Raw genomic sequence first — 27,462 nt, forward strand, 5'->3', positions numbered from 1 at the left:
GCATTGTCGAACGCTATTTTGTCGAAAGTCGACATGTTGAAAAACGTGGCTGTTGTACTATAAGGTTTATAATTTATAAAAAAAACAGCTACCAGCCACATGTATATATATATAATACATGTGGCTGGTAGCTGTTTTTTATAAATTATAAACCGCATTGTCGAACGTTTGGACGTGACGTTCCGTCAAATTTGAATCAACCCTTACAACTTTCAGTGCAAGTTTTCTATACATTATATATATATATATATATATATATATATATATATATATATATATATATATATATATATATATATATATATATATATTCGATTACTAGGTTAAGGAAAAACATGTAAATGACCTATCTATATTCTTATTTCCAACTTCCAATATCTGTACGGCTGAGAGCAGAGCTGACACTTTACTGCTGTCAGTGCGCTGCGACAGTGAAATTATGAAATAACACAACAAATCTCAGACATACTATCGTATCTTCACAAGCTCTACGACGAGTACGACCTCATAGTATATTGTTTTTGAGGGTTTATGTTATGGAGTAGGCTCTAGTAACGGAAATCTTTGAACCAATATTTGAAAAGAAAATCTTTGAGTTTCACAACTGCTGCTGCCATCTAATGGCACACATGTTTGTGTAGTGTTTCAGAAAGTTAAGGAATAACTAAAAAGCTATCTTCGTGTAGAGACTCTGTGCGTTTACGTTCAGGTTTCTTGATCGTCTTTTTTTGTGTGTGGTTAATTGCTGTGATCAAAATGGCATTAAATCCTGCATACGAAGCGATCGGGAAGGGTTTTGTTGCCCAGTACTATGCTCTTTTCGATGACCCAGCTCAGCGGCCAAATCTGATTAACATGTACAACGTACGTATACAGAAAAAATCCTTGATATGTGTGTGAAGTGGTTTTTAAACATTGGTGTATCGGATCTGTAGTTTGAGAAGGACTTGATGTTTTGTGGAGCACAATTTGAAAACGTTAATTGATGAATATCAGCACTTGTTATTCATAGCAACAAGCCGGTACTTTTTGCATATTTGAGGTCGTACTTATACAAACTTAACTGTAAAACGATTATTCATTTTATCTTAGTGGGCTTAACTGATACATTGTTAATTATTCTGGCTTTCGTTTACATTGCCGAAGTACTATGTTAGTAAACACACTATTACAAAAACTACCATATTTATAAGTTATTGAGCAACAACTGTTCAAATCTTATGATCACTTTGCTCGTCCTAATAAAGGCATATTTCAAAACTTACAAAGTCGCATGTGATAATATTGATACAGATGTTGTGAACACTTCTTGCTGTGGGAATGTGAAGATATAAATTAGACCATTATTGTCGTTTACCAAAGTAAAAATCACTTGTGTATTGTGATGTTTACCTGACAGTTCGAAACCAGGTAAATGAGCCATGATCTGAAGGTCGCTAAGTCTGGTTTGGAACATTCTGGATAGGATAGTCTTTGAAAATACATACTAGGTAAAAGAAGAAAAAAAAACCAAGTAGTTGGTTTTTTTTTTTTTTTGTTTCTTTTGCCCTCCTGTCAACTGCATTTCATGGTGATTAAATAATTTAGCCTACCTTTATTTCATCATGAGGTCAAACTGTTATAGCAAATATGGTGACCACCATGCAATAACACCTGGCTGAGTAGTTAAGTTGTAACATTTGTGCCCTTGTTTATATCTTCAGTGAGTCATCTACAAGGGCTTTCCTAGTGTGATAAGAAAAATAATCGTGTGTGCAGTGTGTCTGCTGAAAATGAAACACAGTAACATATCTCCAACATTTTGACAATTGAGCAACTGCTAGCCCAATCGGGGGAAGAAGTTGATTGCTTGAGTCTGTTGTATTTTCATTTTGCCCAAGGAGTACTGCTTTCATTCTCTAATACCATCACCTGACCATCCTAAATTTTGTGAAAGATTATAATTGAAATATTGCTAGTGCATTTCACAACATGAATAAAAAATTATTTCACACTCATTAGGCCTACTTAAATGCTACAAACCCCGGCTTCCCTCCCTATAAACAATGGACCTTGCCACTGGTGGGGAGGCTTTCGTGTCTGAGCAATACACACTGCCATACCATAGGTGCAACCACATTGGTGGGGTATCTGTTAAGAGACCAGCTAGACGTATGGTTCCTAAAGAGGGGCAGCAGCCTTTTCAGTAGTTGTAGGGCAAGTCTGGATGATTGAATGATATGGCCTTGTAACATTAATCAAAGCATCATTGCTGTGGTGGTATTGCGAATGGCTGAAAGCAAGGGGAAACTACAGCCACATTTTTTCCCGAGGGTATGCAGCTGTATTGTGTGGTTAAATGATGATGGCATTCCCTTGAGTAAAATAATCCCCCATTCAGACCTCCGGGTGGGAACTAGTCAGGAGGACATTGTTATCAGGAGAAACAAAACTGGCGTTCTATGGATCGGGGTGTGGAATGTCAGATTCATTAATCAGGCAGGTAGGTCAGCAACTTAAAAAACTGAAGTGGATAGATTAAAGTGAGATATAGTGGGATTTGGTGAAGCTCAGTGGCAGGAGAAACAGGACCTCTGGTCATGTGAATAAAAGACTAAAAACACACAATTGAATAGAGGTAATGCCGGAGTAGGTTTAATAATGAGTAAAAACATAGGAAGATGGATGAGCTACTATGAACAGCATAGTGAACACTTTATTGTAGCCAAGATACACACAAAGCCCACACCCACCACAATAGTTAAAAGTGTGCCAACTGGCTCCACAGATGCGGAGGAAATCAATGATGAGAGAAATTATTAGATTAGTTAAGGGAGCTGAAAATTTGTCATGGAGAACGAATTTGATAGTTGGAAAAGGAATGAAAGAGGAATTCACCTAGTAGAATTTTGCACAGAGCATAATTTAAAAATAGGTAACACTTGGTTTAAGGATCATGAGGGAAAGTTGTCTACATGGAAGAGACCCGGAGACACTGGAAGGTTTCAAATTGGTTATATAATGGTTAGACAGAGATTTAGGAATGAAATTTTAAATTGTAAGACATTTGCAGTCCAGAGTTATGGACTGCAGATTAAAACTAAAGAAAGACAGGAATTTAAGGAGATCGGACATGTATAAACTGAAAGACCTAGAGGATTTTAGAGGGAGCAGTAGATAATGATTGACAAGAACAGGGGAAAGTAATAAAGAAGAAAAATGAATAGCTTTGAGAGATGAAATAGACTCAGCAAAGGATCAAATGGTAAAAAAAAACGAGGGCTAGTAGAAATCCGTGGGTAACACAAGAATTTAATCAATGAAAGGAGAAAATATAAAAATTCATTAAATGAAGCGGGTGAAAGGGAATACAAAAGAATGAGATCGGCAGGAAGTGCAAAATGACTAAGCAGGAATGGCGAGATGAGAAATGTAAGAATGTAGAAGCATCACTAGCTGTAAGATAGATACTATATGAATATCAAGAACTCAGGTGGTAAGAGTCCTAAGCAAAGGAGGGAAAGCAGGAAGGTGGAAGGAGAATATACAGGGTCTACGTGAGGGCAAAATTATGGAAATGGAAGAGGCCGTAGATGAAGATGAGATGGGAGATGTGATACTGTGTGAAGAATTTGACACAGAGCACTGAAGGACCTAAGTAGAAATAAGGCCCTTGCAGTAGACTACATTGTGTTACAGCTGCTGATAGCCTTGGGAGAGCCAGCCATGACAAAATTCTTCCATTTGATGCTCCAGGGTATCTGTCTTGTATGACCCTCAGACTTCAAGAAGAATATAATAATCATGATTCCAAAGAAAGCAGGTGCTGACAGATGGAAAAATTACCGAACTATCAGTTTAATAAGTGATGGCTGCAAAATACTAACACAAATCCTTTACAGAAGAATGAAAAAGCTGGTAGCAGCCGATCTTGAGGAAGATTTTTGTGGATTCCAGAGAAATTTAGGAACACGCGAGGCAATACTGACCCTAAGACTTCTCATAGAAGATAGGTTAAGGAAAGGCAAACTATGTTTATAGCATTTGTAGACTTAGAGAAAGCTTTTGACAGTGTCAACTGGAAACTCTTTGAAATTCTGAAGGTGACGGGGATAAAGCACAGGGAGTGAAAGGCTGTATACAATTTGTACACAAATTAGATAGCAGTCATAAGTCATGGGGCACAAAAGGATGCAGTGGTTGAGAAGGAATTGAGACAGGGTTGTAGCCAGTTTTCAGTGTTGTTGTAATTCTGTTAGAGACAGCAATGGAATTGGAAGAACAGTTGAACAGAATAGACAGTGTCCTGAAAGGAGGATAAGTTGTATGTAAATAAAAGCAAAATGCTGTTACTATTATGTTGTAAGGAAATTAGATTAGGAAATGAGACACTTAAAGTAGTAAACAAGTTTTGCAGTTTGGGAAGCAAAAGAATGGATGATGGTTGAAGTAGGGAGGATATAAAATGTAGACTGGCTACGGCAAGAAAAGTGCTTCAGAAGAAGAGAAATTTGTTCACGTCGAGTACATATTTAAGTATGGGTAAGTCCTTTCTGAAAGTATCTGTATGGAAGTGAAATGTGGACGATAAACAGTTTAGAGAAGGAGAGAGAAACAGCTTTTGAAATGTGGTGCTACAGAAGAATTCTGAAGATTAGATGGGTAGATAACGTAGCTAATGAGGAGATACGTAGTAGAATTGGGGAGAAGAGAAATTTGTGGTACAATGTGACTAAAAGAAGGGATGAGTTGCTAGGACATGTTCTGAGGTGTTAAGGTATCGCCAGTTTAGCACTGGAGAGACACATGGAGGTAAAAATTGTAAAGGGAGACCAAGGCATGAATATAGTAAGCAGTTTTTGGGGGCGGGGGGGGGGGGGGGGTGTAGGTAGTTACTTGGAGTTGAAGAAATTTGCACAGGATAGAGTAGTGTGGAGAGCTGAATCCAACCAGTGTTTGGACGGAAGACAACAACAATATATTCTACAAATAAAGATTGCAAATTATGAAACTTATTTCAGGATTTCTGCAAGAGGGCGTTCTATAATATGTAATGAAAGATTGGTACATATCCCCAGATAAATCGGTTATTAAAGTTAAGGAGCATAATCTTTCTATAACTGTAAGTAGTTTAATATTACTGTCATGTCTTGCCAATACCTATGTTGTACACACTAGATATAAAAGGATGCTTAACAGCTACAGTGGCTAAGAAGCAAAACATGGCTGAATGAAATTATAAATAATGAGAAGTATTGTGGAATACAGCAATATGATTGCCTGTTGTGTAAATTGGGCGAGATGTAAAGATTTTTGGACTTAGATGAAAAAATGTGATATTGTATGTCGAAATATATTATGTACACCAACAAATACAGGACCTTAATTACATTTAATTGAACAAGCCACATTTTGGACTTTGGTAGCATACTGTACTGTTGAAGTAGATGGTGCTAAACTGTCAGTTTTAAAATATCGTTCTAGGAAAGGAATGTGTTTTAGCATTTGCGAAATAGTGGCAAACAAAGGAAAGTTTCTGTAAAACAATGTTCTCTTGTCTTTTATTAAAGAGTATCAGAAAACAACTTGTAAAGCAAGGTGACAGAGCTGGAAGGGTGAAACAAGGGGAAAGAGTTAACCGATGCTGAAGCTGTATGCAGGTTTTGTAAGCAAGTAATGTCTAGCAAGGTAAAAAGGAGGCTGCATTGATAGTGATTACAAATCAGAGAAACATATTGTACAAGTTCTATTCTCATTAAAATAACTTTGTGATTGACATTTCAGCTAGCTAAATGATTTGGCCCAGCCACCAACCAGTTATAACTTTTTTTTGAGTGACATGTGGTTGCAGTGTTGCCTGTTTTTGTAGATATATGCAGAACCTTGTCTAATGAGATGGACTGCACACTGCCAATGCTGTCCCCCTGCCACAGCAATCTGTCAGTGACTAAGTTATTTTAATCAGGTTATAACAAAAGTGGAGGAAACTAAGCAAGTGGTAAGTTGGAATATCATGTTTGTCAACTGTTAGAGCGAAGAAGATTAAGCAGAATTGTTATTCACATAGAATAATTGCTACATTTTGAATCTTTAGATGAGGCAGTGTGAATAGCTCTCTTGGATTGTTTGTAGATGATGCATCTAGTAAAGTCATTAGAGGAGCAAAACAAATTGCAGAGATTTAGACAAGATAACTGCATGGTGTAAAAAAAAAAAAAGCCACAGTTGTCCCTGAACAAAAAAGAAGTTAGGTTCTTTGTGAGGGTATTAAAAACACTGTTAAATTTGGGTTGCACAATAAATTGCACAAATTTATAGGTTGCAGATTCGTGAAATGGGAGAGAAATTTGAAGCCTCTTGTGATTGGTTTTTCTAATTTCAGTATGACTCCATCATAGCCAACATCGCTCAATATTTAATGCACGTCTCTTTGTAAATGACTCAAACTCTACAGTAAATTCAGAAATATCATATTATGTAATGTATAAATCTAAACTATTGTTACTTATGTACATGCACCATTTAACAACTCTGAATTAAGTGCAAGGGGGAGGCAATATGTAAATCCTGTGTCAAATGTCTATGACAAAGTACTGTTACATGTATGAGATGATGGAACAGCTTTCAAGAAATTTGGAGAATTGGTTTGACAAAGGAGTGAACAAGGAGATAATATTTATAGAAAGAAAGATTGCAGCAAGTTGTTTTAAATGTCAGCTGTAGTAAATAGCCTATGCTGGTAGAAAAGGAGGGAGCCAGTATGTCAAGGGATAATAATCATATATTTGTGAGCCAAACTAGACAGTGCAAGCAGATATTTGGCATTTCATCATAGTAGTAATTTTTTTCTTCCTGCTAATGTATTATGTGCATTATCATATCTTTCATCCGCAGTTTTCTTTTGTTTTTGTATTTATATGCATTTTGTTCATTTTTTTAATCTCTTGTGATTTCATGTTTTAATGTCAGATGTTCAAGGAAGATTGACAGTTTGTAAATAATTTTCTTGCCTGGTTTGCCACACTGTTATTGTGTAGTATTAGTATCATTTGAATTAATAGGAAAGATAAATAATGCGGACATATGCAGTATGTTTAATGTTGATAAATATCTATACTCTTTTACAGACTGAGACATCTTTCATGACTTTCGAAGGGCTGCAAATACAAGGTGCTGTCAAAATAATGGAAAAGCTAACAGTAAGTTCAACTCTTAAAATACTTTCAATATAAATTTAAGTGTTAGGAAGTCTAGTCTGTAGTTATTTGTCATGAGTGTTGCCCAGTATGTTCAGACAGGAAGAGAATAAAAGTTTTGAAACGTGGTACTGCTTGAAGACTGGATGGACAGATTGGATATCTAGTAAAGAGATACTGGTTTGAATTGGAGAGAAAAATTGATGGCGCAATTTCCCTAAAAGAAGGGACTGATTGAAAGGGCGTGTCCTGAAGCAGCGAGGTATTGTCATTGTGTGGAGAGAAGGCTGATGGATAAACATAATAGGAGGCTGATGGATGAATGTAATAGGAGACAAATCTCGACAACAATAAGTGTGTTCAAAGTGATGCAGGTTACCGTAATTATGCAGAGAAAAAAGGCTTACAGATGACAGTCAAGGGTGGAGAATTGCATGAAGAGAGTCTTCAGGCAGAAGTCCACTACGGCAATATCAATGATAAGTGTAATCTTTGCTGCTACATGGTTATTAGTTAAGTTGTGTGGGCATACAAGTAAATATATATTTTAGTTATAATTGAGAGCAATATTAGTATATCTGAAGTGTTGTATGACATAATAGGGTGCAAAATGTTGTTTGTTAAATGCAGTGTTAAAATAACACATTGGAAACACCAGCTTGGAATATAAATAATAGTAGGAGAAGGATAAATTGGTATTCACCATAAACATGACCTGTTGAGTTGGGGACAGGCACATCTAAGAGACTGTTAAACATTCTTCAGCACACACACATTCACACACAAGGAAGCACTCCTCATGCACACAGGACTGCTACCACAAGCAGCTCCTGTCAGAATGCGACTGTTGTGTGAATAGCAATCTGCAGTGGGTTGGGGAAGAGTGCGGATAACAGGGTACAGGTGATGGGAGAGAAGAGTGCTGTCTGGAAGGATGTGCAAGGACTAGAGACTGTCTGGTGCAGTGTGAAGAGGAGAGGAGTAGGGAAGGGAAGAGGATGAGTAGGTATATTATCAGAGAGCAGCATATAAAGAAGGCGAGGGAATTTCAAAGGGAGGAGGTAATAGGACGAGAGGGCTGAAACTGTTGGGTGGGTGGGTGTATGGACAGGAGGTTACCATAGGCTGAGGCCAGGATGCTTTCGGGAGTGGAGAATGTGTTGTAAGTATAACTTCCATCTGTGCAGTTCAGAAAAGCTGGTGGTGGAAGGGAGGATCCAGATGGCCTGGTTTGTGAAGCAGCCATTGATTTCAAGCATATTGTGTTCAGCTGCATTTTGTGCCACAGGGTGTTTTACTTTGTTGTGGCCGCAGTTTGGTTGTGGCCATTTGTCCTAGTGGACAGATGGTTGGTAGTTGCATCAATATAAAAAGCTGTGCAGTGCTTGCAGCTGAACTAGTATACAACATGCTGCTTTCACAGGTGGCTAGACCTTTGATTGGGTAAGATAAGTCTGTGACATGTCTGGAATGGGAAGTGCTAGGTGGTTAGATGTCTTGGGCCTTGGTCTTCCATCTGTGAAGGCAGCCATGCTGTATATCAGCTCTGCTGCAACCATTGTGTAGCTCTTATATTGATGTGACTACCAATCAGCTGTCTACCAAGATGAATGGTCACTGTCAAACTGTGACCAAGATCAAAGTAGACAATGCTGTGGCATAAGGTGCAGCTGAGCACAACATGCTTGATTTTGTGGCCGCTTCACAACCTGAGTCATGTGGATCATCCTCCTTCACCACCAGCTTTGATGAACTGCACAGTTGAGGGTTAACCTTACAACAAATTCTCCACTCCCGAAATTGTCCCAGTCTAGTCCTGCAATAACCTACTGTCCCCACACCATCTGCCCAACAGTTTCCGCCACCTCATCTTATCAACTCCTTGTTTTTCACATTCACACCCTTTTTGTGTGCTGCCATCTGCCGATGTACTTACCTGTCCTTTCTCCTTCCCTGCTTCTGTCCTTTTTTAGTCCCCATTTATTTATTTTTTTCTCCACATCCCCCTCCCAACATTGTGCCTAGCAGTCTCTAGTCCATGGATGCCTCATCAGACAGTATTCTTCTCACCCCTCTTCCCGCAAATCCACACCATGCTACCCTCCCTCTTCCCTGCCCCACTCCAGATTGCTATTCACATGGTAGTCACATTGTGGTTAAAGTTGCTGGTGATAATGATCATGTGTGCATGAGGTGTGCTTGCTTGTGTGAATGTGTGTGTTTTATTTGCTGGAGAAAGCTTTGATCAAAAGCTATAGTGTGTAACAGTCTTTTCTTTGTGCTTGTCTGCAACTCAACTGGACATCTTCACAGTGAGTTGCAATCTATCCTTTTCCTAATATCGTTGCAGCATTGAAACGGATTTGCAGTACACGTAAATGGTTTATAATGTCATGGTTAAAATAATTATTTAGTTCAGAATAATAAACGATAGTGACTCTTGGAATCCGAGCTAGAGAAGAGATTCTAAGGTTTGATTAAAGAATTAAAAGATAAAAGAAGAATATTACTTGGGAACTGTCAGAGGTAGAACAGTATTTTTGGGTCATATCTAGTCTGTGATTTCAATTCTTGGCTTTGAGCCATGATATATGTGTGACGTCATGAGTTTTAGCTGTGAGCAACCTGTTATGTGATTTTCTTGGTAACTGGTGTAAACTATGCTATTTAATCTGAATTTGTCACAATTTCTGAGGATGTGGCTAGGCAGGAACCTAAGAGCACATTGGAGAATGAGTGAAACGAGCAGCTATCATATTAATAATTGTGGTTGTAACAAATATTTGCGCCCCCCCCCCCCCCCCACACACACACACACATACACACACTCCTCCAGAATGTGATAAGACTTCATTTAAGATTTATCTGTTTGGTGTCGATCTGTCTACTTTGGCTGCGTAGCTCAATTCAAGGTGTTGATTCTGTGTTTCATTATTTTTTGTAATTATTAACTGTACCTTGTTCCTATTTATTGTATTTCCCTTGTTTTACTGCTAGTGTGAGTCTGAAGGTCTTAAGGTGCATCTTATTTTCTCCCCAAACAGAACTCTACTTTCCTGTAACGTAACTGTATGAGCTATAAAAGAAGTAAGAGTAATAGAAATGAAAAAACACGGTGAAACCAGCTGTAATAGGGAAACATGCAGATTCCTGAATCAATATAATCTATACACACACACCACAGTAGATATGAGTTTAAACTTTGGGACATGTTTCACAGCAAATGTCGAGTGATATTAATATGCATGTACACACTTGAAGACTATTTTTTTGTTGTTGTTATAAAAATGAGTGTTGCCCAGTATGTTCAGACAGGAAGAGAATAAAAGTTTTGAAACGTGGTACTGCTTGAAGACTGGATGGACAGATTGGATATCTAGTAAAGAGATACTGGTTTGAATTGGAGAGAAAAATTGATGGCGCAATTTCCCTAAAAGAAGGGACTGATTGAAAGGGCGTGTCCTGAAGCAGCGAGGTATTGTCATTGTGTGGAGAGAAGGCTGATGGATAAACATAATAGGAGGCTGATGGATGAATGTAATAGGAGACAAATCTCGACAACAATAAGTGTGTTCAAAGTGATGCAGGTTACCGTAATTATGCAGAGAAAAAAGGCTTACAGATGACAGTCAAGGGTGGAGAATTGCATGAAGAGAGTCTTCAGGCAGAAGTCCACTACGGCAATATCAATGATAAGTGTAATCTTTGCTGCTACATGGTTATTAGTTAAGTTGTGTGGGCATACAAGTAAATATATATTTTAGTTATAATTGAGAGCAATATTAGTATATCTGAAGTGTTGTATGACATAATAGGGTGCAAAATGTTGTTTGTTAAATGCAGTGTTAAAATAACACATTGGAAACACCAGCTTGGAATATAAATAATAGTAGGAGAAGGATAAATTGGTATTCACCATAAACATGACCTGTTGAGTTGGGGACAGGCACATCTAAGAGACTGTTAAACATTCTTCAGCACACACACATTCACACACAAGGAAGCACTCCTCATGCACACAGGACTGCTACCACAAGCAGCTCCTGTCAGAATGCGACTGTTGTGTGAATAGCAATCTGCAGTGGGTTGGGGAAGAGTGCGGATAACAGGGTACAGGTGATGGGAGAGAAGAGTGCTGTCTGGAAGGATGTGCAAGGACTAGAGACTGTCTGGTGCAGTGTGAAGAGGAGAGGAGTAGGGAAGGGAAGAGGATGAGTAGGTATATTATCAGAGAGCAGCATATAAAGAAGGCGAGGGAATTTCAAAGGGAGGAGGTAATAGGACGAGAGGGCTGAAACTGTTGGGTGGGTGGGTGTATGGACAGGAGGTTACCATAGGCTGAGGCCAGGATGCTTTCGGGAGTGGAGAATGTGTTGTAAGTATAACTTCCATCTGTGCAGTTCAGAAAAGCTGGTGGTGGAAGGGAGGATCCAGATGGCCTGGTTTGTGAAGCAGCCATTGATTTCAAGCATATTGTGTTCAGCTGCATTTTGTGCCACAGGGTGTTTTACTTTGTTGTGGCCGCAGTTTGGTTGTGGCCATTTGTCCTAGTGGACAGATGGTTGGTAGTTGCATCAATATAAAAAGCTGTGCAGTGCTTGCAGCTGAACTAGTATACAACATGCTGCTTTCACAGGTGGCTAGACCTTTGATTGGGTAAGATAAGTCTGTGACATGTCTGGAATGGGAAGTGCTAGGTGGTTAGATGTCTTGGGCCTTGGTCTTCCATCTGTGAAGGCAGCCATGCTGTATATCAGCTCTGCTGCAACCATTGTGTAGCTCTTATATTGATGTGACTACCAATCAGCTGTCTACCAAGATGAATGGTCACTGTCAAACTGTGACCAAGATCAAAGTAGACAATGCTGTGGCATAAGGTGCAGCTGAGCACAACATGCTTGATTTTGTGGCCGCTTCACAACCTGAGTCATGTGGATCGTCCTCCTTCACCACCAGCTTTGATGAACTGCACAGTTGAGGGTTAACCTTACAACAAATTCTCCACTCCCGAAATTGTCCCAGTCTAGTCCTGCAATAACCTACTGTCCCCACACCATCTGCCCAACAGTTTCCGCCCCCTCATCTTATCAACTCCTTGTTTTTCACATTCACACCCTTTTTGTGTGCTGCCATCTGCCGATGTACTTACCTGTCCTTTCTCCTTCCCTGCTTCTGTCCTTTTTTAGTCCCCATTTATTTATTTTTTTCTCCACATCCCCCTCCCAACATTGTGCCTAGCAGTCTCTAGTCCATGGATGCCTCATCAGACAGTATTCTTCTCACCCCTCTTCCCGCAAATCCACACCATGCTACCCTCCCTCTTCCCTGCCCCACTCCAGATTGCTATTCACATGGTAGTCACATTGTGGTTAAAGTTGCTGGTGATAATGATCATGTGTGCATGAGGTGTGCTTGCTTGTGTGAATGTGTGTGTTTTATTTGCTGGAGAAAGCTTTGATCAAAAGCTATAGTGTGTAACAGTCTTTTCTTTGTGCTTGTCTGCAACTCAACTGGACATCTTCACAGTGAGTTGCAATCTATCCTTTTCCTAATATCGTTGCAGCATTGAAACGGATTTGCAGTACACGTAAATGGTTTATAATGTCATGGTTAAAATAATTATTTAGTTCAGAATAATAAACGATAGTGACTCTTGGAATCCGAGCTAGAGAAGAGATTCTAAGGTTTGATTAAAGAATTAAAAGATAAAAGAAGAATATTACTTGGGAACTGTCAGAGGTAGAACAGTATTTTTGGGTCATATCTAGTCTGTGATTTCAATTCTTGGCTTTGAGCCATGATATATGTGTGACGTCATGAGTTTTAGCTGTGAGCAACCTGTTATGTGATTTTCTTGGTAACTGGTGTAAACTATGCTATTTAATCTGAATTTGTCACAATTTCTGAGGATGTGGCTAGGCAGGAACCTAAGAGCACATTGGAGAATGAGTGAAACGAGCAGCTATCATATTAATAATTGTGGTTGTAACAAATATTTGCGCCCCCCCCCCCCCACACACACACATACACACACTCCTCCAGAATGTGATAAGACTTCATTTAAGATTTATCTGTTTGGTGTCGATCTGTCTACTTTGGCTGCGTAGCTCAATTCAAGGTGTTGATTCTGTGTTTCATTATTTTTTGTAATTATTAACTGTACCTTGTTCCTATTTATTGTATTTCCCTTGTTTTACTGCTAGTGTGAGTCTGAAGGTCTTAAGGTGCATCTTATTTTCTCCCCAAACAGAACTCTACTTTCCTGTAACGTAACTGTATGAGCTATAAAAGAAGTAAGAGTAATAGAAATGAAAAAACACGGTGAAACCAGCTGTAATAGGGAAACATGCAGATTCCTGAATCAATATAATCTATACACACACACCACAGTAGATATGAGTTTAAACTTTGGGACATGTTTCACAGCAAATGTCGAGTGATATTAATATGCATGTACACACTTGAAGACTATTTTTTTGTTGTTGTTATAAAAATGAACTTATTGTTAAAATAGAAAGAAACTTCCACATGGGAAAAATATATTAAAAACAAAGATTCCAAGACTTACCAAGCGGTAAAGCGCCGGCAGACAGGCACAATGAACAAAACACACAAACACACACACAGAATTACTAGCTTTCGCAACCAATGGTTGCTTCTTCAGGAAAGAGGGAACGAGAGGGAAAGACGAAAGGATGTGGGTTTTAAGGGAGAGGGTAAGGATTCATTCCAATCCCGGGAGCGGAAAGAACTTATTGTTTGATTTGATAAAGTACAATTCCTATGTGTTTATACTAAATTTTAGACACTCAACAGTCTGGCACTTCCGCTAATCTGGTACCCATATGTGCGAGGAATAGCTGATTTAGCAAGAGTCTAGTTTATTAATGATGGCAATCAGACAATGGTTAGGTAGTAGATGAGAGCTGAGTAATCAAAAGGCATCTGCAGGTACAATGAAGTTCATGCACATTTAGATATGAAATGGAAAGTATAGTAATGAAGTGGAGTAGAAGTAAATGATGGAAAAATAAAAATTTTTGTTTGGAGGCTGTGACAGCATTAAGTGACAGTCAGATAAAGTTGGCAACAAGGGAAGGAGAGCAATATGGTGAGATTGGGTTTTTCTAGTTACTGGATGTAGTCTTGGATCAGACTAACAAGATGGTTGAGAGGCAGTTGTCTACTGGATAGCTGTACAACCAGTCACAAATGTTCTTGGTCACACTTATTACTCTGTCCCACATTACTTTACCTCAGGTGCCAGTTACCACACTCAGTTGCAGACGATGCTTGTGGCTGTTATTTTAGCATTTGTGATTCACTTTCATTTGCAGTGTTCTTCAGTTCATCATGTTTATATCCTTAACTAGTTGTGAAAGTACACAGAAATGTGAAGAGTTACCACCCTACTAAGCAAACCCAGTACTGCATGTTTATGAACAGCATGTGAGTATATCCAGAACAGAAACATACAGCTACTGCTGTCACAGCCATATTGTGTGTTTGTAGACAAACATGAAGTGACATCACCGTCCCTTCCATAATTTCATTAATTTGATTGAGGTTTAGTAGGAGTATTGTGAAGCTGGACAGTGTACTTTCAGGTCACTTAGTAATGAACCTTCGGTTATTTCCAGCTCATTAATGAATACCTTTACTTGTTTAATTATGACGGTGATGGTGGTAGCAGCAGCTGCTACTAATATTGGTAATTGTAATGTTAGTGACAGTATATTAGTATTTTTTAAAAAAATAATGTTATATAGTATGAATATATGAATGGACCTTGTACTAAGAATAAATTTTACATTTATTATTTTGTATGTGTTTCAGAGTTTGGCATTCCAAAAGATAAACCGAATTATTACAGCTGTTGACTCTCAACCAATGTTTGATGGTGGTGTATTAATAAATGTCTTGGGAAGATTGCAGGTAAGATATTCTAAGATTCTGTCTTCCCCACAAAATATTTTTCTGCAGCGTCTCCTGCCTGTATGTGTACAAGAGACACACACACAGAATCGTATGAAGTTTTCAGAGAATGGATTATTGGTTTTTCTATGATAAGACACTGTTAGATGATGAGCAGGCAGATAAAATTTAGAGGTGAATAATTGTTGAACTACAATGTTTTTCATTTCTTAACAGCAAGAAAGTTAAGCACATTGTTTTGACAGTGGCATGTGTCTAAAATTCCTGCTGTGAAGACTGAATGTTAGCTTAGCAGTCATTCTTAATGTGTTTTATCTACCCATCTGCTATCATTACAATATTTGAAGAGTGAGATGGTCTGTAATTTCAGCCACTGTTTATATTCATTCAGAATTGTCACTATCATTGGAAATGTATTATTCGTACATTTTTGTTAAATTTAAGATGGAGGAATATTGTATTCTGTGCAGACAGATGAAGATCCGCCACATGCTTATCTCCAGACATTTGTACTGAAGCCTATAGGAACAAGTTTTTTCGTGCAACATGACTTGTTCCGACTTGCTCTGCACGACACTGTGTAGACGTGAATGTGGCAGCACATCCCTCATGTTGCAGGCAAGACATTACTGACATTTAGCTTGGAATCAGTTCTTTAGCTTTTGTTCTGTAATTTCTTCACAACAGTAACATAAGTTTGCTACTGCATTGTGCAATGCCCTGCTTGTAATAAAAGCAGTATGATGAAATAATTCACAAACTATTAACATCCAAGCAGCCCTATTTCGTGCATCACTTGTTAATTAATATCCTTTATGTCCAACATGTATGTGCTTTCTAGGTAAAATGTGAATCGTGTGGACATTACCTTCAGAATTTGTCCCACATTACTGGCATGCACAGATTCGTGTTGATTGGAGGTGGGTTTCATAGTCTTGGAAGTCAATAAATCCAGATGTAGTTTTTAATACAAAATATTACATGAATGAAGTCTTAATTTAGCTCTCCAGTGATACTTTGAGGTTCTGAAACGCATATGTACCCAACACCTAATTTTTCATTTGGGTTCAGTACTATCCCTCGGTGAACATGTTCAGATTCAATGGGGTACAAATAATTCAAGTGGCTGTTAATCTCATATCCTTACACCAGTAGAAGCAAAGAATGTTCAACACATTGAAAACTTGATTAATGCACGTAGGATAGGAGAGTAAAGCAGTGGAACTTTAGTTTCCCACTGCCAAATTCATATTCTCGAGGAAAAACCTTTCACAAAGTGCCGAGCATCCAGCGCACATTGGTCTATTCTCATGATTTTGAAACGCATCCCTGTTGGTTTTTGAACACTGTCTACGTTGATTTCTGAATATAACATAAGTTGATTTTTGAATGCATGCATACTGTACATGATGCCTCTGCCAGGAGAATCCCCATCGCATCTAGAAAGAAATTTTCCTGCAAACAAAAGGGGACAGGACTGTACAATCTAAGCGGAATAAAGCTGAACGAGTAAATGCCAATCGCAGTTTATTTAAGTGGTTGACTGGGTTAGTGAATGATCAGTGTTGTTATAATTACTAGCGAAAGCCATAGATTCAGCCTACCAGAGTGAAAATAAATGACTAACAGGAATGACAGATAAGAAAAATTACGTGTTATCTTCCCTGTGTATCCAAAAAAATGAAATTTTTACAGATATTTGGCCAGATCACAACACTAGTAAGGGCCAGTTGTATAGTCCCCAGCTAACAGGCACGTAAGTTTTATTGTGGGAGTAGCGTGGAAAACGCGTTGTATGAACACGTAATAATGCCTAACCAAAACGTAGGATAAATAAACCGGTGATTGTGGCAGGGTTAGTGAAGTTAACCGGAGAATAAGTTTTGACACTAACGAGGAAGACGAAGAAATGGGGATATCACACAAATTGTGGAAGAATATGACAATTTCAAATTTATACAAAAATTTCGTACCACTGCTTTTCGATCTCGTGCTTGAGAAGCTGGTGCCTATGAATGAAATGTGAACCTATTTCCTAACATAAAGCTTTTTGCTTGTAGTAGGCCTCAGCATTTGATATTCTTACTTCATGAATTATTTGATGATTTGTTCCAAAACAGTCTCGTTTATTTGGTGTGTATTACAATTACTGCAATATTAGACTGGCCTATTTCGTTTTATCTAGCAGACAGTGATAAAATACACGTAATAAGCTCAAGAAACCACACCAGTCTTGGGTACTATTTGTATTAGCAGCTTTTTCAGTATTAGATAACGACATTTCGTGTTTCCATGCAGCAAAACGTTTGACAAACTTTGATGAGGTAATAGATTATTTCGCAGGAAGGGGAAGCACTCCTGAAAAGCCTTATCAAGTTTAGAGAGAAAAAATGCTAGGACTAAAGGATTGGAGAAATGTGCACTGTCTCGCTTGTCTCTTGCCTTTACTGATTTTATGTATCCTATATTTAATGTCTCACAAAAGAGAAAGTTATTAGCTAATAGGCAATAAATAGTGCTAATTTTCTGTGGATGTGTTGTTTTCTTGGTTGCAAATAATCCCATCCAGTAATAATTGCGAGTTTATTTTAAGAGTGGCAGGATTTCAAACCGACTGACTGGGAGCAGGAGAGGCTTCATGGGACATTCTAATTTCCATTGTCCCGAGTGTAGTTGGATGGCATCCGTTACAAAATACACACATTTGAATTCAACAGAGTGAAATACAGGGACATGCAATAGAACAGTGCTGTGTGAAGAGCCATGGCACTGCACTTTGGAACACTTTAAGACCAAATAATGTGGTTTACATTCCTGGAAGATATATATTTTATGTATGAGACTCTTCAGAAAGATGTGCACTACAATGAACATTTTTTGAAAAGTTAATTTAATTTTTGGCATCCTACCTCAGACGCTGGGGGGGGGGGGGGAGTGGGGGGTGCCACTATCTAGTATTGCCTCGGTTTGGAAATATAGATCCGGGGTTGATACACATAGCAGTCAGAGTTGTAGTGGGGAGGTGGGTAATCTTCACCCGTGCTTACGTATAGTGATTTTGCTGTTTCCTCTTTGTTTATTGCTCTTGTGTCAAATGAAAACAAGGCTTTCTGTAGCCGGCAGCTATCAAGTGAATTAAAATAGATTCACGTAATTACAGAAGGTTAAAATATGTTATTAGTTTGATTTTATTTTATTTCCAGCTTTCTGACAGTCAAGCATTAATTGCCTTGCAGAACAATGAAGTTATTTTTGTCGGTTTGCAAAAGAATTTTGGCTTGTATTAACCTTTTCTGCTGAGGGCTGTTCATTTATTTGAAACAAAGCATTTAATTCCACACTATTGGCTCGTTTAAACTGTTCGTTGCTTTTCAGATGCATGTTTTCATCTTCTAGCATGTATGGCATTATTCCATAATAAAGAACCAAACATGAGATAATACAGTACTGGTACTCCGAGGGAATTTACATCTGAATCTGGACATACGAGTGTGCACTTTAAGCCGAATCGCGCATTTTAATATGGTTCATGAAATTCTGATGCTCGTGGAGTGTCCTCTGATGTCTTGTTTCTTTTATGACATAATGTAAGATCTTTTAATGTTTTATACATACAAACATACAGGCTTCCTGCTTCATCATAACTGCGCAGGCACAGTGACACCTGTTAACTGGCACTCTCTGGCACTTGCTGAAACAAAGATTTTTCTAACAGGTTGCAGAAAATTATTATGAATGGTCCTTTGAAAAGTGTTACTTTCAAAGTAAATTTCCTTTTTTGCAAGATGAACTATGTGTGAGAATGTATGATGAATTTCTTAAACCACAGAGTGCTTGACTCTCATTTAAAAACCAACTCTTTGAGGACGACTTTTAGAAGAATTTCAAGCCAAGGTGATCACAGATTTATGTCATCATCAAAAACTTTACTGGCACATTTGTGTGATGTATCTTAAAGTGTAACACTCTTAAAAAAGATCAACATTATGTGTGAAAGCTTTGCTTTTCTTATAACAGCACTATGTATATTAATTTAAACCATTAACTTTTCCTATTTTCTTGGTCACAGTACTTGACAGTGATGTTGCTATTGGCTGACTATATCACATGTCCTATACTCTGAATATCTGCCGTCATCGGTTGGCTATATCACGTGACATTAGCTATGACTGGCTTACGAAAGCGCATCGCAATCTCTATTTCAATGCTTCAGAAAGTAACATGCAGTGTTTTGTGGAATTCGAATTTATATACTTTCATAATACGAAAAGATGCTGTGCACATGTTGCTGCACATCATAGATCTTTCCAAAACATGGTGGTCACCCCCACCCTCCACCCACACCTAAGTTTCGTTTTGTAAAGTGCTTGTAAATTCTATGTGCCAGTATCTAAAACTATAATGATTCAATGTATCGATAAGTTTTGCAGTTCCGAGGAAAAGTATACAGTCACTTAACATGGAAAGAGAGTTTTCATCCAGAAGAAAGTGTATTTTTAACTTGGAAACCCAGCTGAAATCCGGGAATTTTTTTTCCTTGTCCACGTATACACCCTGTGCTAACACTATCCAGGTAATAGTGCAGTGTCAAAGCACACAGTGTATGCATAGTCGATACACAAACTGGATACATATGTCTAGGTTTTTGATCTTCTAAACATTTCCTTTTACAGCAGGAAGAGAGAAAACAAGGGAAACATGCACCAGATCCTTGAAAAGTAGACCTCAGGCGAAAGAAAAAATTGAAAGTATTTTGTCTCAGTCCAGAGTGCTGAATTTCATACCGATGGGTATATCTATGTTCTGCTATAGATTCTCCCACTCAGAACTTGTGATAGCTGGAGAAATGACCCCTTTGTTTAATGTTTGTCTGTGCCCCAGTTTTGCACTTTGTTGTTGGTAAGCCTCCCCTTTATCTCATATATGGCCAAGAACTAGCCTTGTTGATTGAACCATTCCAGCATTTATATGAAGTGATTAAGTAAAACCATGTGAAACCTAAATCAGGATAACTGGACAGAACATAAGCTTCCACACACCCAAGTCTGGGGTTCTTGTTTTAACAAACTCACTACTTCAGTCTGTCATATCTAATATGTAATTCTCTTACATTTGTGAATACTCGGAACGAGTTAGTGTATTAACATAAAAAATAATTATGCACTGTTCATTTTGTCAAAACCCCATTAACTTCTGCTTACTTTCTACTAAAGCAATGTTTCTGCCCTAAAACTAGTTTTCATTCATTTAAAACTATTGTGAGGGAAAGATGTTGGCAGTGATATGTATCTGATTAGTCATAAATAATGAAAAATGAAGACCTCATGGTGCCATGTGGTGCAAGAAGTAAAGAGCAGTTGCCACTTCTTGTATTGTGGACTTATTTACCTTTTTTTTTTAATTGCATATCTTTTCACAGGACGTACCAAAAGTCATCATTGGAAAGAAACTGGAGAAAGCTCAATTGATCATAGAGTATGAGTAGTCATTTACAGCATTACTTGCTGCCAACATGAAAGATCAACAGTCTTTGTTTCATGAAGGTTGAGCTGGAAATAGAGAGAGCAACAGTTGGCTCAAGAAGAATTCTGTTTACTATAGCATTCCGCTTTTTTTTTCCCATATGTGCTCTAACCCAGCAGCTTAAGATGAATGACTCACAGTCATGCTTCTGTGGCAAATTTCACAAATTTGCAGTACAACAACAAGCACCTGGCCTGTGAGCTTGCATAAGAAAGATCAGGAATTGTAAGACAATTGTACGAGGTAAAAGTCCCCAGGATTTACCTCCAATCAGGAAAAAAAATGTAACTCAGTGAGTGAAAATTGATGTGTACAGTGCTTTTTTGCCATCTCTAGTATTTAGTGACCAGAGCTGAGTGAGAGTGTATGTTGTGGATGACAGAATTTGCTATAAACTGTTGTATAGAACCAAAGAGTAAGTGCAAGATCTTGAAGCACTTCACTAGAAATGTCACAAAGCCCCATTGTGGGCAAACTACACAGTTACTCTTCCATTTCTTTCTTACTTCCAGAAGGTGCAGGTATTGTTGCTGACAGACAAATTTTGGACTTCGGCAACTTCATAGTATGTCAGCAAATACAAGACCAACATTATTAATTAAAGAAAATCACTTTTTGACTAGTGAAAGTTACTTAGTGAGGATGTGCACACACACACACACACACACACACACACACACACACACACACACACACACACACACACACACACCTCATATATAGTATATACGAGTGGACAGAAAAAAAAAATCTCCCCAGCACGCAAGTAAGAGGCTGTCAACAAATATTGGGTGTCTAGATCTGGTAATACATTAAATCTTTACCATTATCTCATAGAACCACATGTACTACAACTAAGACTGACAGTTGAGCAAGGTTTGCATCGCTCGAATGCTTTTTTGCCAGAATTATTGGAAGATATGGCTGGGCCTGTTGCTTGGACCTAAGTCAATATTTGTGGTATTCTGAGTATTTGTAGGTCTACTTGTTAATCTAAAATAACTACAGCTAATATATGTATACGCATTAATACTGTTGTTCCCCATGATGCTTCCCCATACCAACTAACCATGATGCGTAGTGCTATCAGAAGAAAACATAGTGGACACCAACTTTGCTCACATTTAGTTGCCCAGCTGCATGACGCTATACGCTTTGCCTTATAATTTACGGCAACATACACAGGTTGTGGAGTCCTATTGCTCCTTCCTCCTGTCTTCCGCAGGTGCACAGGAACTCTCAAAAGCACTCTTCACATTTCTTCTCAGTTATACTATTGACATAGTATTATTTTATACCTGGGAAATTTTTTCCACATTTATGATTCACCTTATATTTCTGATCATTTGGTATTTAATGCCTAGAATTTGGACCAAAAAAGAGTTTGCACTGTGAAGGTAGCTTGAAAATTTTGAGTGGTATGTGGTCATTCTCATCATAGAATTATGTGAGCTCTAGGAAAATACACATTTTCTCTGAGCTAATAGTGCCCACTGAGAGCATCCAATAATCGTGGTTACTGAATGTGGTATGGTACCTGACACTGCAATACTTCATGGTTACTGGTTAGCTGAGAGACCAGCTTGGAGTGTCATGTCTGAAACACATTCGGCTAATGTGTATATATGACACCAGTGGCTAAGGCAAAGCAGGTAGCATTTTGAATTCATTTAGCCACACCCATCTGAAGTACAGTCAGTTTGCTACTATTAGAATGCTAAAGCCATTTTCTTTTGTTGTACATTGATACAACATGTTTATGCTTACTGCAGATTATGTTGGCTTCATAAAACTTATTTTATGCTGGTAGGGGATTTTTGTTAATATTAAATTTAAGTACATTATTTCACTGTTAAGAGTATGTGCCATTAATACATTTTTTATGAGGAGTCCTTCAGTGTTGCAGTTTTCACAATACAAAAATAGTTATTTAGGAGGGATGTGAGTGATTGTCTCAGTGTAAATATAAAGAAATAAAACTTACAGGGTTTTAAATTTGATCAACTGCCTGTCTAGGGACACTGTTTTAAGTGGAGGGTTTGGTATATTGATCCAAATTTTGACAAGTTCTGTTGGTGCTTCATGTAAGAACAGCAGCAGAAAACACTCAGTGTGTTTCTGGCACATGTTTGTTACACTTTCCTGAATGATTTCCCAAAGCATGTAATGTTCACATAGCAGTTGCATGTTATTGTGCAGCATGTAGTTTCAACAGCTGGTTGGTATATTATTCCTGTGAAAAGCTTTACATATTTTGTGGTTTTTGGAGTTGCAGTATGCCATATTTGCAGTTAAATTTAAAAAAGAATAGTGTTTCAGACAGTTGCATGGATGCTGTAATTAATGGTATGCCTTTTTGTGTTTGCCCAGCTTTTTATCTACCAATAGTCCAAACATCAGTACTTGTCAGAGTGATAGTATGTTTTGTGTTGCTATAAATGTGAAATAAATACATTCAGGGTAGTGTAACACTTCTTTAAACACTTTGAATTCTAATGTTATTAACTATCAACAGTTGTTGTATTTGCTATACCTTTCCTGCTAATCAAGACAAAATTATTGATTTTTTGAACTCTAAATATAGCTTCCTTTCAGTGAGATTAACTTTAACTTGACATTATAGAAATGAAATGACAGTATATTAATTTTTGCAACTGCATTTTCCTTCTTAATAATGTAAGGATATAAAGGTGTTTGGAGTTGGGGGAAGTCATAAGATAATATTAAATGGGCAAAAGTGTGAAGCACACAATGTCTGCAGTCTGTTATATACTCAGCTGTTATCCCATCAAACACATTATTTGAGTTGCCTCTGCTTAAATGAATAAAATTATTATTCCCACATTTTTCCATGCATGGTGATCTGTATGACAGAGCAATATCCAGCTTTGAATTTCAACAAGTAATTGGGTAAAATAAATAATAAAAACAGACAAAAACTGAGAATAAAAATATACAGTTTCAAATATTAATATACTGTTGTTCAATTTGTGTAGAATGGAACTGAGGTGTGTTTTTTATTTCCGATTGTGCACTCAGTGTCATATTTGTCTCAAAAGATGGCCATAGCGGAGACGGTACCTTGAAGTTAATTGTGAAAATTGTGCTGTGTATTATGTTTTTTTTTTTTTTTTTTTTTTTAAACCCCTGCAGCATTAATTGACTACTTGTGTGTATTATACTACTTGAATGTCTTCAGACCTTGTACTGGCGGTTAGCATGATATTGTAGGACAGGCAATAATGCCTAAATTGATAACCGGTTGATGTGTGCTCATTACAGGAGACACTCATCTCCTACTCATGCAAGCACTGGGCTTTCCACATGCCACTCCAGCAAGGATCTGCTATGAGCAACTTTGTTTGGGTGAAATTTCTACCACTATACAACTTTTGTGGCCAACAATATGTTCATGATACTGTTGCCATTAATTAGCATTTATTGTCGCAGCATGTAGTCAGTGCTGGAACCAACAACTAGTGAACAGCCATATCACTTGTCACCTCCTCATTACAGGGTAGAGAAGTTACTGTCTCGCCTGCGTATCTCTGTCCACTGCATGTCATGGGGTTCAGAGACTAGTATGCATGCAGGAACACCACCATTGGGCACTCAGTGCGTTTGTACTAGTGTGTCGTTATATACATTGGTACGCACAGTGCGAGACTTCAAAAGCTACATGATAAAATGCAGCCTGGCATGCAAACAGGGCATCTTTCAGGCCAATTATGCAGATATAAGGATGTAACTGTGAAAGTGTGCTCATTGGACCTAGTTCCTGCAAATTTCCAGTTGAGGACAGTTGTGCACCCTTGGGTCCCCTCACAAACAAACTGCCTCTAAAGTTGTACTATGTAATTGCACTGATGTGTATGCACACCTACATGAAAGAACAGTAAAAATGTAAGCTACATTTTTCATAGATGTTCATAAAATAACCATGCCTAGGGAAGCTATGCTTTGATTGGCCCAGCAGCAATGTTAAATAATACTGATCCTTAAATTTCAGAGAGGGTATTTGAGCACTTGGGAACCAAGAAGAAAGGGCATAGGTTTATCACTGTAGATTCCACGGATAAGACTATGAGGTGTGTGTGAATATAAGTGTATGTTTCAGTTCACTACCATATATGTATAATATTCGGTAGTGAACTGGAACCTATGTGATTAAAATACTTACACCTGAAACGTCAACTGGAAAAAGGAAATCATTAAGTTGCGAAACCATGAGGATCCAACATATGTTAGCATTAAACTGACATTTATATTTCCAGTAACCTCTTGGAATTTTATTTTTGAGGTCTCTCCCTCTCCACACCTATGGTACTATGTTGCCAGGATGGATTAACAAGATTTGGTTAAAAGGACTTTCATGTACTGTACAGACCTCTTTAAAGTCATTTCATTACACATAAAGCACGTGAAACCAAACGCACAAATCTGCTACTGCAATGGCTTACAGAGAATTGGCGGGTACTATGCTTTGCACAACAAAAGTGCCAACACAGTGGAAACCGACACTGCTAGGCTGTCATTGTTATGTTGGTGGTCTATTCTGCTAACTGTCAAATCAAATACCAGGCTATAATGATATCAATTTTCATGCAGTGTTAAACCCTCTAAACATTTTTTTTTACCATCAGTGTGTAGTTCTAGTGTGCGTAAGTGACATGTCATTGGAAGGAGTAAATGTAGAAATGATAGGCAAAGATGTACATATACAATGTAGATTATTGACAGTGTTTTGTACTGTATACACATAGAGTTGAAAAGATAAGCAGAAGGCAGGAGAAGAGACAGTATATTATCAAATTACATTGACATCTGTAAATAACTTTTATCTCTATTACTCTATCTCAACCTCTGTACTTAAGAGCCGTCATCCTAAAATTTCAAGAATTCAAAAGTGTTAAGCAATTTTAAGATTACAATGTTAAATAACACTTAAGCATATGTCTTGGCCAAATAATTAAAACTAAAAATAGGTAGAGCAGTTTAAACTTCTACATAAGTATGTTGTTCATAGACAGGTATAGTTTTGTTCTCATTAGCATTTCATTACTTACTGATTCATTAAAAGAAAGATTTACTTCATTAATAACAAAGTGAAAGAACTAATTTCATTTTTATTTGATACCTCTTTAAGGCCATTGCAGATTTTCACTAAATTGTTTAAGCATTTATTTTGATGGAATTTGTATGCAAATAAACAAATCTGTTACACACAATTTTCCTGACTCCCTTCCATTTGTAACCAGTGTGACGAAGACCCGCCTCACGCCTATTCACAAGTGTTTGTGCTGAAGCCAGTGGGAAATTCTTTTTACTGCCAACATGACATATTCCGTCTGAGCATCCATGACAGCGCCTGATGGACACTGCCAAATGTGGGACAGCAACATGCCAAACCTGTGCCGCACTGCCGGTATGGGATGTGATACAGACATTTGTATCTGGACATTGACCACGTGGTTTCGAATAAGTTACGTGTCACCTGTTACTCGGCCGTTAAAAATTTATGAAAAACATTGTTAAGTTTACTTCAGCGAGTCATGCTTTTGCAGCTTAACTGTGTCCGGAACCACATGGTTATCCGCTTTGTTTTCCTCAGTCTGTTAATTTCATTAATGTTGAAATTTTCTGTGTAACTCATGTTAATTGATAAAGATTGTATGCAACACGTAAGTTTGTAATCCGCAAATTTTAAATATAAATTGTGCTTAATGACACTCTGAAACTTAATTGGACCCAGCCTTTATTTTTCACTTTTTTGTGTTCAGAAATTAAGAGACTGTGTTACTGTATTCAATCCTCAAATTAAAAGAAAAGAGGAAGTGCTTTCTGTTGTGTTTTTATATTGTAATTATCATTCTCAACCATTTTAATATTTGGGGGAAGTTATTTGTTTGTAGCTTCAGATATCTGCTTAGTGATTTTAATAGTGTATTCACCTTTAGTTTAATCATTCTTCAGTATGTCATTTAAAATATTTAAAAACAGTGGAGTATCCTTTTGCATAGTGCTTATGCATAACATTGGAAGATTTGTAATTTGTAGAGACGAGATACGCCAGACAGCTCCCATGGCTGTGAAAGTACATTTAGCACTTCATTATATTGAGCTATAGCACTTTGCCTCATTTGGACTGAATAAATACGTACTGTGATACTTGTAACTAATTTTTTATTTGTGTTTAACCACTGTTTAAATCTTGAGTGTCGGACTAGTTTGTGTGTCAGTGTGTTCCAACCTGAACATTTTTTGAATTTTTACATTTATCTATTCGTAAGATTTGGACCAGAAGGTCCTCTGTTGCATATAATCAAGAGTGAATTAATGAAAGGAAGCAGTACAGAACGACCTGTTCCATTTGGTCGTTTTACACACACACACACACACACACACACACACACACCAGTAACTGGAGCAGTAAAATTGTTGTACAATGTGCCAGCTAAATTGGTTAACAGAATGTGATTATTTCCATTTATTTCCTGCTATGTGTGGTTTTATATAACAGCATTTTCATAATCTAATTCTTTCAGTCATTATTTTACAAATATGGTAGTATTTTGAAAAATTGGTTTTGTGATCAGGGCATTTTTTGTTTGTTGGTGTATCTAATTCATCAGGCTTACGCTTAAGGATTTTGAGCTGTTTCCAGATCATTTGGATATTTCTGGTAAAAAAGGCCTTGTTACTATAATACGGATTTCAGTTCTTAAAAAATTTGTGACTTCCAGTCTGGCTTCATTGTTAACATTATGTTTAAATTTGTTTTCATACTATGCTCTTTAGGGAAATATCAGGTGCAGCTCATAGTTAAAGG

The 27,462-nt window shown here is 37.7% G+C and overlaps 1 protein-coding gene across 2 annotated transcripts; it reads left to right on the forward strand.

Annotated features, from left to right (window-relative positions):
• The first annotated feature begins 479 nt into the window (after nucleotides 1-479).
• Nucleotides 480-27,048, forward strand: LOC126272160 (probable nuclear transport factor 2). 2 transcript variants are annotated; one of them, XM_049974805.1, is made up of 5 exons: nucleotides 480-864; nucleotides 7,107-7,178; nucleotides 15,012-15,110; nucleotides 15,581-15,728; nucleotides 25,892-25,978. In XM_049974805.1, the coding sequence occupies exons 1-4, from the start codon at nucleotides 757-759 to the stop codon at nucleotides 15,692-15,694; spliced, it is 393 nt and encodes a 130-aa protein (XP_049830762.1). In that variant the 5' UTR covers nucleotides 480-756; the 3' UTR covers nucleotides 15,695-15,728; nucleotides 25,892-25,978. The 2 variants fall into 2 exon arrangements, with proteins under 2 accessions (XP_049830762.1, XP_049830754.1); XM_049974797.1 differs by lacking the exon at nucleotides 15,581-15,728 and having other exon boundaries at nucleotides 25,892-27,048.
• Nucleotides 27,049-27,462: the final 414 nt, after the last annotated feature.

This window comes from Schistocerca gregaria, chromosome 1 (genome assembly GCF_023897955.1).
Source record: "Schistocerca gregaria isolate iqSchGreg1 chromosome 1, iqSchGreg1.2, whole genome shotgun sequence".
In the NCBI taxonomy this organism is placed as follows: domain Eukaryota; kingdom Metazoa; phylum Arthropoda; class Insecta; order Orthoptera; family Acrididae; genus Schistocerca; species Schistocerca gregaria.

What these genes read in the sequence shown, in the direction of transcription:
- LOC126272160 (XM_049974797.1), top strand. Translation starts at nt 757, where the DNA reads ATGGCATTAAATCCTGCATACGAAGCGATCGGGAAGGGTTTTGTTGCC. An exon ending in AAATAATGGAAAAGCTAACA is followed by an intron (nt 7,179 to 15,011) that starts GTAAGTTCAACT and finishes TATGTGTTTCAG; the next exon opens with AGTTTGGCATTCCAAAAGAT. An exon ending in ATGTCTTGGGAAGATTGCAG is followed by an intron (nt 15,111 to 25,891) that starts GTAAGATATTCT and finishes ATTTGTAACCAG; the next exon opens with TGTGACGAAGACCCGCCTCA.